This window comes from Bubalus bubalis, chromosome X (assembly GCF_019923935.1).
Source record: "Bubalus bubalis isolate 160015118507 breed Murrah chromosome X, NDDB_SH_1, whole genome shotgun sequence".
NCBI classification, from domain to species: domain Eukaryota; kingdom Metazoa; phylum Chordata; class Mammalia; order Artiodactyla; family Bovidae; genus Bubalus; species Bubalus bubalis.
In genome coordinates this window covers 51,681,815-51,692,959 of record NC_059181.1, presented here as the reverse complement: position 1 = coordinate 51,692,959, position 11,145 = coordinate 51,681,815, and the positions used below count along the sequence as shown (strand labels likewise).

The window sequence follows — 11,145 nt, the reverse complement described above, 5'->3', positions numbered from 1 at the left end:
CACAACAAACTGTGGAAAATTTTTAAATAAAGAGATGGGAATACCAGACCATCTTACCTGTTTCCTGAGAAACCTGTATGCAGGTCAAGAAGCAACAGTAAGAACCAGACATGGAACAACAGACTGGTTCAAAATTGGAAAAGGACTACAACAAGGCTATATATTGTCACCTTACTTATTTAATTTATATGCAGAGTACATCGTGTGAAATGCCAGGTTGGATGAATCACAAGCTGGAATCAAAATTGCTGGGAGAAATACCAACAACCTCAGATATGCAGATGATACTACCCTAATGGCAGAAAGTGAAGAGGAACTAAAGAGCCTCTTGATGAGGGTGAAAGAGGAGCGTGGAAAAGCTGGCTTGAAACTCAACATTTAAAAAAACTAAGATCATGGCATCTGGTCCCATCACTTCATGGAAAATAGAAGGGGAAAAAGTGGAAGAAGTGACAGATTTGATTTTCTTGGGCTCCAAAATCAATGCAGACAGTGACTGCAGACATGAAATTAAAAGATGCTTGCTCCTTAGAGGCAACTCTTGTGGATGCAGCTACAACGAGGCTGTGGAGTACTGAGTTATACATCATGCCCTGGGCTGCCCAGACTAGTGAATAATACAGTCAAGATGGCTAAAGGTGATCCTGAGAAACCAAAGGGCAAGATGTCTGCTTATGCCTTTTTTGTGCAGATGTGCAGAAAGGAACATAAGAAAACCCCCGAGGTCCCTGTCAATTTTGCTGAATTTTCCAAGAAATGCTCTGAGAGATGGAAGACCATGTCTGGGAAAGAGAAGTCTACATTTGATGAAATGGCAAAGGCAGATAAAGTGCACTATAATCAGGAAATGAAGGATTATGGATCAGCTAAGGGAGGCAAGAAGAAGGACCCTAATGCCCCCAAGAGACCACCGTCTGGATTTTTCCTATTCTGCTCTGAATTCTGCTCCAAAATCAAGTCTACAAACCCTGGCATCTCTATTGGAGATGTGGCAAAGAAGCTGGGTGAGATGTGGAATAACTTAAGTGACAGTAAGAAGCAGCTATACATCAACAAGGCTGCAAAGCTAAAGAAGTATGAGAAGGATGTTGCAGACTATTAAGGGGAGTTTGATGGTACCAAGGGTCCTGCTAAAGTTGTCCGGAAAAAGGTGGAAGAGGAAGAGGATGAGGAGGAAGAGGAGGAAGAGGATGAATTAAAAAAAACTGTTGATCTGTCTGTCTCCTTGTGAAAACCTTAGAGTAGGGAGCACCATGATTGACACACCTCTCACCCAAGACATGTCTGTTGCCCTCATTAGGTTTAATTACCCAACTGGATCATGATCATATCGTAGTCTCTCAAAGTGCTCTAGCAATTAGCAGTGGTTTACATGAAGTGGCCATGGGTGTATGGAGCACCTGGAAACTGTATCAAAGTTATACATATTTCCAAACATTTTTAAAATGAAAAGGCTCTCATCTTCTCCTCACTCTGTGCACTTTGTTGTTGGTGTGACAAGGCATTTAAAAATATTTCTGGCATTTTTTTTTTTAATTTGGAAGGTGGTGTGTTAACTCTATGGTCATTGGCTAGAAATCCCGAGTTCTCAACTGATTACATATCTATAGTTTGTAAAAAAAAACAAAAAACAAAAAACAAAAAAAAAAACCAAAGCAACCAAGACACACTCTTGACACTCCTTGCTTGGTGTGGAGGCTGTGGGGGTGATGCCTTCTGGAGGGGCCATAGCTCAGGGTGTGCACTGTGGGGCATCCATTTAGCTTCAGGTTGTCATGTTTTTGTATATAGTGACATAGCATCCCACTGCCATTCTTAGCTGTGGAAAAGGAGGGGGGTCACCTGGCATGAGAAGTGTTCTGGATCCTTTTTAGTTGAAGTGTGGTTTTTCAAGCTTTTTTTTTTTTTTTAAAAACAAACCATAGAACTCTTCACTGTCAGCAAAGCCAAGAGCCACTGCACCAGTGAAAGTTCAAGAACTTTCTGTACTAAACACAATCTGAAACGTTGTTATTTTTTTGTATGTTTAGAATGCTGAAATGTTTTTGAAGTTAAATAAACAGTATTACATTTAAAAGATGCTTGCTCCCTGGAAGGAAAGCTATGACAAACCTAGACAGCATATTAAATAGCAGAGATATCACTTTGCAGACAAAGGTACATATAGTCAAAGCTATGATTTTTCCAGTAGTGATGTACGAATGTGAGAGTTGAACCGTAAAGAAGGCTGAGCATTGAAGAATTGATGCTTTTGAATTGTGGTGCTGGAGAAGACTCTGCAGAGTCCCTTGGATCACAAAGAGATCAAACCAATAAATCCTAAAGGAAATCAACCTGAACATTCATCAGAAGGACTGACTCTGAAGCTGAATATCCAATACTTTGGCCACCTGATGCAAAGAGCTGACTTATTCGAAAAGTCCCTGATGCTGGGAAAGATTGAAGGCAAAAAGAGAAGGAGGTGGCAGAGAATGAGATGTTTAGCTAGCACCACTGACTCAGTGGACATGAACTTGAGCAAACTCTGGGAGACAGTGAAGGACAGAGGAGCCCGGTGTGCTGCAGTCCATGAGATTGCAAAGAGTTGGACACAATTTAGCGACAATACAGTATAGTAATATGTACAGGAAAAATGTATTAATAGATGAATTAAAATTGGCAAAGTGTTGATAATTCACTGAGTGATTCATTATTATTCATAGGTATTTGTTATAGTATTCTCTCTAATTTTGTGTATGTTTGAAATTTCCCATAATAAAACATTAAAAAAATAAAGTTTTGGTTTTCCTGTCAGAACAAGATCAGTGACAGAGTGAAAGAAAAAGATCTAAGAAAATATACTATTTAAGGTGGAAAAAGAAGGATTTTCTTAGGAAAATGTGATCTTGAGAACAAACTACACAGAGATGAAAGGGAAATAGAAGATACACTTAAGAATCTAAAGCTTCTTAAAGATGTAACTAGAAAACAAGGATATATTAATTGTTACTAAGTCAGAGAGGTTGTTTGGGTCCCAAAGAAACCAAGAAGAGATAGGGAGAGAAGAAAAAAATGCATTGGAATTACTCTAACCACAAGAGTCCATATCTACAATGCTATGAGCAGGTATTCCCATAGAAAACTGTTCTCCAAAAGCTGACCCAAGACTGTCTATATTTAGAGCAACTGGGGGAAAACCCACATAATATAGGCAAAATGTGCCCTCCCCAAAGATGTTCACACTCTAATTCCTAGAACCTGTGAATATATTACACAATAAAAGGGACTTTGCAGATGTAAATAAGGGTACAGACTTTAAGATGGGAAGATTATTCAGGTTTTTCTGGGTAGGTCCAATCTAATAACATGAGCCCTTTAAAAGCAGCAAACCTATCCTGGCTGTCAGCAAGAGAGATATGGCAGAAATCAGAGGGATTCCAAGGGTAGGATGTAGGGGTCCATGTGCAAGAACTGGAAAGAGCCCTTTGGGAGCTAAGGGCTACCTTAGCCTGTCAGATGATAGCTGACAAGGAGTCACAGTCCTCAAGTCTACCAGAGTACAGAACTAGATTTTAACAACAACCTGAATGAGCTTGGAAACAGATTCCAGAGCTTCTGATAAGAGCCCAGCTGGCCAATACCTTGATTACAGCCTTGTGAAACTCAGAGCAGAGAAACCAGTTGAGCCAATCCAGACTGCTGACCTATAGAACAGTGAGATAACAAATTTGTATCACTAAATCTTGAAATCTGTGATAATTTGTCACAACAGCAATAGAAAAATATTATATGCCATAATATTAAGTGGATATAAAACATTTAAACAGATTTATGAAAGGGAGACAAGAATATCATAAAGTACTTCAAGAATTTTATTTTTTAGGAAGCAATATAAAATATTTATTCAAATTTTATACATTTATAGAGATCTTTACTTCAAGCATTTTAGATGAGTTTCAAGGCAACAAAATTATGTGTGAATATGTTCTCATGGGCAGAAGTTCAGAACATGTATGGACTTAGGACACCAAGAGAAAGAAGCAGGGAAGATGAGACACATAACAAGAGAATGGGGCCAGACAGTAATAGATTGAGTTAAGCCTAGAGTAGACATTGATTTTAATGGTGGAATTATCCAATTCTTGGAGGTGAAAGTAGATAAGAATCATTGAACTGTGGATTATTGATCTGCTTTTTCAGATCCAGAATTTCTTTTTTTCCCCTGCCTGGTTTTATCGAGGCATAACTGACATAACACTTTTATCACACCTAAGGAAATGAACAATAATATTCTTTTAATAAAATTTTAATATCTTCTAATAATATCATCCAAGCCATATTAAGATTTCCCTAGTTGTCCCCCAAATGTCTTTTTTTCATTTTTAAAACCAGGAGCCAGTCAATTTCCTGTATTGTGTGTTGTGGTCTCTTTAGTTTGTTTTAATTTGAAACATTTGTTCCACATTTTTATAAAATAGTTTTGAAGTTAAAGAAAATGGACAGCTGAGCTTGAAAACGGACAACAAAAAAAGGAGCTCCCCAGGGATCAGCAATAGCGAGAGCCCAGTCTAATCACAATCACATGAGTCTTTAAACAAATGAAAATGAAAACACAGCAACTCAAAAACTATGGGATTCAGGAAAAGCAGTGCTAAGAGGAAGGTTTGTAGCAATACAAGCTTACCTCAAGAAACAAGAGAAACATCAAATAAATAACCTAACCCTATAGCTAAAGCAACTAGAAAAAGAAGAAATGAAGAACCCCAAAGTTAGGAGAAAGAAAGAAATCATAAAAATCAGAGGAGAAAATTTGAAAAAGAAAAAAAGAACACTATAGCAAAAATCAACAAAAGTAAAAGCTGGTTCTTTGAGAAGATAAATAAAATAGAAAAACCACTAGCCAGACTCATCAAGAAAAAAAGAGAGAAGAATCAAATCAGCAAAATTAGAAATGAAAATGGAGAAATCACAACAGACAACACAGAGATACAAAGGATCATAAGAGACTACTATGAGCAACTATATGCCAATAAAATGGAGAACTTGGAAGAAATGGACAAATTCTTAGAAAAGTATAACCTTCCAAAACTGAACCAGGAAGAAATAGAAGATCTGAACAGACTCATCACAAGCACAGAAATCGAAACTATAGTAAAAAATCTTCCAACAAACAAAAGCCCAGGACCAGATGACTTCACAGGTGAATTCTACCAAAAATTTAGAGAAGAGCTAACACCTATCCTACTCAAACTCTTCCAGAAAATTGCAGGGGAAGGTAAACTGCCAAACTCATTCTATGAGTTTACCTTCCCCTGCAATATTGTAAAGTAAAAAAATAAATAAATATAAAAAATATATAAAAATAAATAAACCCATAATTCCAAAATCATGTACAAAAAAAAAAAAAACCCACCAAAAATACAGACTAAAAAAAAAAAAAAAAGAACAGACTTTTGGATTCTATGGGAGAAGGGGAGGGCAGGATGATTTGAGAGAAGAGCAGTGAAACATGTATATTACCATATGTGAAATGGATGACCAGTCCAAGTTCGATGCATGAAACCGGGCACTCGAAGCCAGTGCACTGGGACAACCCAGAGGGATGAGATGGTGAGGGAGGTGGGAGGGGAGTTCGGGATGGGGGGACACATGTACACCCTTGGCTGATTCATGTCAATGTATGGCAAAAACTACTACAGTATTGTAAAGTAATTAGCCTCCAATTAAAATTAATTAATTTAATTAATTTTGTTTTTAAAGTGAAGAAGAATAGGTCAGAGAGATATGTTGTGAGAAGGACCTGACCCATGTTTCTGACTTTGAAAGCAGAGGAGGGGCCATAAATCAAGGAATGTAGTTAGCTTCAGTTTATAGTCAGCAAGAAACTGGGGACCTTAGTCCAACAATGGCAAGGAATTGAATTCTGCCAACAGCTCAAATGAGCACCAAACAGATTCTGCCCTGGAGCCAATAGACAGGAACAAGCCTGGTAACCCTGATTTTTATCTGCTAGTAAGTTCTGAGTCACAACAAACTGTGGAAAATTCTTAAAGAGATAGGAATACCAGACCACCTTACCTGCCTCCTGAGAAACCTGTGTGCTGGTCAAGAAGCAACAGTAAGAACCAGACATGGAAGAACAGACTTCTTCAAAATTGGGGAAGGAGTACATCAAGGCTGTATATTGTCACCCTGCTTATTTAACTTATGTGCAGAGTACATCATGTGAAATGCCAGGCTGGATGAATCACAAGCTGGAATCAAGACTGCTGGGAGAAATATCAACAACCTCAGATATGCAGATGATACCACCCTAATGGCAGAAAGTGAAGACGAACTAAAGAGCTTCTTGATGAGGAAGAGGAGTGTCAAAAAACTAGCTTGAAACAAACTCAACATTCAAAAAACGAAGATCATGGCATCTTGTCCCATCATTTCATGGCAAATAGATGAGGAAAAACTGGAAACAGTGACAGATTTAATTTTCTTGTTCTCCAAAATCACTACAGATGGTAACTGCAGCCATGAAATTCAGAGATAGTTGCTCCTTGGAAGGAAAGCTATGACAAACCTAGAAAGCATATTAAAAAACAGAGACATTACTTTACCAACAAAGGTTTGAGTCAAAGCTATGGTTTTTCTAGTAGTCATGTATGGATGTGAGAGTTGGACCATAAAGAAAGCTGAGTGCCAAAGAATTGATGCTTTCAAACTGTGGTGCTAAATAAGACTCTAGAGAGTCCCTTGGACAGAAAGGAGATCAAACCAGTCAACCCTAAAGGAAATCATCCCTGAATATTCATTGGAAGGGCTGGTGCTGAAGCTCCAATACTTTGGCTACCTGGTGCTAAGAGCCAACTCATTGGAAAAGACCCTCATGCTGGTAAAGACTGAAGGCAAAAACAGAAGGAGGTGTCAGAGGATGAGATGGTTGAATGGCATCACTGACCCAATGGACATGAAAGTGAGCAAACTTCGGGAGATAGTGAAAGACAGGTAAGCCTGGTGTGCTGCAGTCCATGTAGTATCAAAGAGTCGGACATGACTGAGCAACTGAACAACAGCAACAAGACCTGTGTGGGACATCTCACCTCTAGAACTGTAAAAGAGCGCACGTGTATTTTAATCTGCTAAGTTTGTGGTAATTTGTTTTGGTAGCAATAGGAAACTCCTTCAGCAAGATTTTGAACCAAGCTCAGAGCCATGCTTACTTTAGGAGGAGGTGGCTGCGCACAAGAGTGTGAAGGCTGGGTCATCACACCAAGTCCATCCTCATGGCAATGTTGGGATGCCAGAAGCATGGGTTTCAAAACACGGATATAAGTGGTTTCAAATAGAAATAAGGATGACCTAGGGGTGTCATCCCAGAAAATCTCTTAACTTTTCAAGATGACAGGTTTGTGCCAAATGCCACTCTCAAGAGAGAAAACAGTAAACATGCATGGAGCTCCACTCTCCCCTATATGGCAAACAGCGCCATTGTTAATCTCTTGATAATTAATTAATTAAGAGGACAGTTTAAATTGAGGAATTTTGGACCCTAGCTTAGACAACTAACACACTCTAAGTTGCCTCCTGTTGAGGCTGAAAGCAATGTAATTACCTCTTTTTCTCACGTTTTCTATGGTTACCCTTTTTTCCTCCAGATATCACTGTCTTGGATATATGCTTTGCTTTCTGACAACAGTGTGGGTCTGGACACTGTTATGTACTAGGTTCTAGCCACATAATTTTGCTTAGGATAGCTACTTCAAGAACTGAGTTTTGTTTGTAGCTAAGAATTTTTCTTTTAAATAACTATTAATACAGATAAAGTGCAGATGGAGTTTAGAAAATTAGACAATATAGACAAATGAAAATATAATAAATAAATAAGTAAAATTTCCACTACCCAGAAATCACCACCTAGGTAAGTAAGACCCTAGGCATAACCTGCAGGATCCATCCCCCACCTCACTCTGTGTGTGTGTGTGTGTGTGTGTGTGTGTGTCTAGACATGCTCTTATTTTATTACCAAACTGAGATCTTACTACACATATTGTTCTATATAGCCCACTGTTTTTCAGTCGTCAACCTTTGTTTTGCTATTTTAGTAAATTTTAAACTTATCTAACATTTGGATCATATTTGTATTTCTCCAAATGTCCTAAAAATATCCCTTACAGCTACTTCATCCAAAGCAGTACTGAATCTAGACCATGCATTGCATCTGATCCTTATGTCCCTTAATCTCTTTTAATCTAGCACAGACACCATTTTTTAAAATTCATTTATTTATTTATTTTTAATTGAAGGGTAATTGCTTTACAGTCTTGTGTCGATTTTTGCCATACGTCAACATGAATTAGTCATAGGTGTACATATGTCCCCTCCCTCTTTAACCTCCATGCCAGCTCCCACCCCTCTAAGTTGTTACAGAGCTCCATTTTGAGTTCCCTGAGTTATATAGCAAATTCCCATTGACTATCTATTTTACATAGGGTAGTGTATATGCTTCCATGCTACTCTCAGCATTTATCTCACCCTCTCCTTTCTCCCCCATGCCCTGGTCCATAAGTCTGTCCTCTATGTATTTTAATGTTCTCTATGTATTTTAATGATACGGATTTGCTGACGATACCAATGATTCTGCAGAATGTTCCGCTTACTGGGTTTGTCTGATTGCTTCCTTGCATTAAATCTTACATGTCTGATTAACTTTTTGAACTCTTAGACATTTGAATCTTGGAGTTGGATTAATTCTTTTTGGAGGTCCTATGTGAACTTCACCTATTCCAGTGGACAACAGCCCATTTTGCAGTTGCCAGTGGAACTTTCACTCTCCTCACTCCTCCGAGTGAGACCCTTCTAGCTGAAAGTGAGCAGAGACAGAAATTGGAGAGGAAATGATTTTGGAGTTAAATTTCTTTGTAATTTTGGAATTTCTTTTCTTTCCAAGAATTTTATTAGAAGAAAGAACTCACATTGTTCAAATCTAGGACATTTATATATTATTTGGGATATTTTAATGCTATCACTTGGGCTGAATGTGTGACTTCTGGTAAACCATATTGGACAATGTGGCTGGACTTAATTTAAGATAGGACAATACAACAGGCATAGGTGTACTTTACAGCCTATTATGCTGTGGGGAACTTGGAGTTAATTTGATAAATGTCCTATTATAATCCACTTCAGAGCTTTCTGGAGATAAAGCAGAAGTGCTCTATATTAATCCTAGGAGGAGCAGGAGTTACTACTGGGAGAAGGGTGTCATGAAGGTAAAACCCGGACTGCCCTATTTAACTCTACTCTCCTACCCCTGATGATAGCAGCCACACTCCAAAAGAATCATCAGTTTGGCTATTAAACCCAAGAGATTAAGAAAACAAAAAGGTTGAGAAGTCTTACAGGAACCTCTCCTTTGTAAATGGCTCAATTATACCCCTCATCCATTCATATGTTGAAGCCTTAACCCCCAGTACCTCAGAATGTGACTATATTTGGAAATAGGGCCTTTAAAGAGGAAATTCAATTAAAATAAGGCTGTTAAGGTGGGCCTTAATCTAATCTTACAGTGTTCTTAGAACAAGAAGAGATTAGGACACAAAAAGATACCAGAAGCAAGTGAGCAGAGAGGCAGAAAGAGCATGTTCATGTGTAAGCCAAAGAGAGACCTCAGGAGAAATCAACCCTGCTGGCACCTTGATCTTGGACTTCCAGCCTCCAGAACTGTGAGAAATAAATTTCTGTTTAAATCACCTAGTCTATTGTACTTTGTTATGGCAGCTTAATCAGACTAATACACTCTTTTTCCTGTGTTCCTGTTAGTCCATGATATAGAAAGTTGCCCCCTTTCAGAAGTACCTGAGGTGTTTTTAAAAAGTACTGCTATTTGGGCTCCAAACCACAGAGATTCTTATCCAACTAGTCTGGGTGGTATCTTGGGTATAAGGTAATTCTAAAATGTTAAGAGTTTAAGAACTGTTAGGATAGGAGGTCAACCAAGAGTTATGTGCACAGCAACTGGAAATAAATGAAACCAAGGCTTTACCAACAAATCAACAGAATGGTAGCAATCCAGCTACCTCATACACATTTTAGGGAAAGTTGGTCTTATTACTGGGAATTTGGACCATATTACTGGGAATTTGTTGTTCAGTGCAAATTGCTTTTCCAGCATTCATAATTCTACTAGGCCTTTTATTATGCCCATAGATGTCAGTTTTTAGGGTTTAAGAGTAAATAGTATTATAGAAATACCTAGGGGATTAGATTCAGCAGGAGCCTGAAAAAAAGTCATGCCCAGTACCCTCTTTACAAATTTGAATTCTTGGCCCTGAAAAAGGCAGTCACTCACAAGTCTCATAATTTCATGTCTGAGGTGGCTATTGGAGTATGAACTAATAGGCACATAGTACTTTCAGATTAGCTGGAGACACTGTCCTCCTCTGTGATCATGTGCCTGCATGCTGCACCAATGCACAGCCATAATTCACACACGGAAATTAGGTATTAGAGCACTCATACTCTTTAAATTTTTAAAATTCATTTTTAATTTTAGTTCAGTTCAGTTCAGTCACTCAGTTGTGTCTGACTCTTTGCAACCCCATGAACTGCAGCACACCAGGATTCCCTGTCCATCACCAACTCCCGGAGTCTACCCAAACCCATGTCCATCAAGTCGATGATGCCATCCAACCATCTCATCCTCTGTTGTCCCCTTCTCCTGCCCTCAATCTTTCCTAGCATCAGGGTCTTTTCAAATGAGTCAGCTCTTCACATCAGGTGGCCAAAGTATTGGAGTTTCAGCTTCAACATCAGTCCTTCCAATGAACACCCAGGACTGATCTCCCTTAGGATGGACTGGCTGGATTTCCTTGCAGTCCAAGGGACTCTCAAGAGTCTTCTCCAACAACTCAGTTCAAAAGCATCAATTCTTCTGTGCTCAGCTTTCGTTATAGTCCAACTCTCACATCCATACATGACCACTGGAAAAACCATAGCCTTGACTAGGCGGACCTTTGTTGGCAAAGTAATGTCTCTGCTTTTTAATATACTGTCTAGGTTGGGCATAACTTTCCTTCCAAGGAGTAAGCATCTTTTAATTTCATGGCTGCAATCACCATCTGTAGTGATTTTGGAGCCCAGAAAAATAAAGTCAGCCACTGTTTCCCCACCTATCTG

At 38.8% G+C, this 11,145-nt stretch overlaps 1 protein-coding gene across 1 annotated transcript; it reads left to right on the top strand.

The window, feature by feature from the left end:
• Positions 1 to 426: 426 nt before the first annotated feature.
• Positions 427 to 1,828, top strand: LOC102412105 (high mobility group protein B3-like). Its single transcript, XM_044936921.2, has one exon. The coding sequence runs from the start codon at positions 548 to 550 to the stop codon at positions 1,100 to 1,102; it is 555 nt and encodes a 184-aa protein (XP_044792856.1). The 5' UTR covers positions 427 to 547; the 3' UTR covers positions 1,103 to 1,828.
• The last annotated feature ends 9,317 nt before the right edge of the window (positions 1,829 to 11,145 follow it).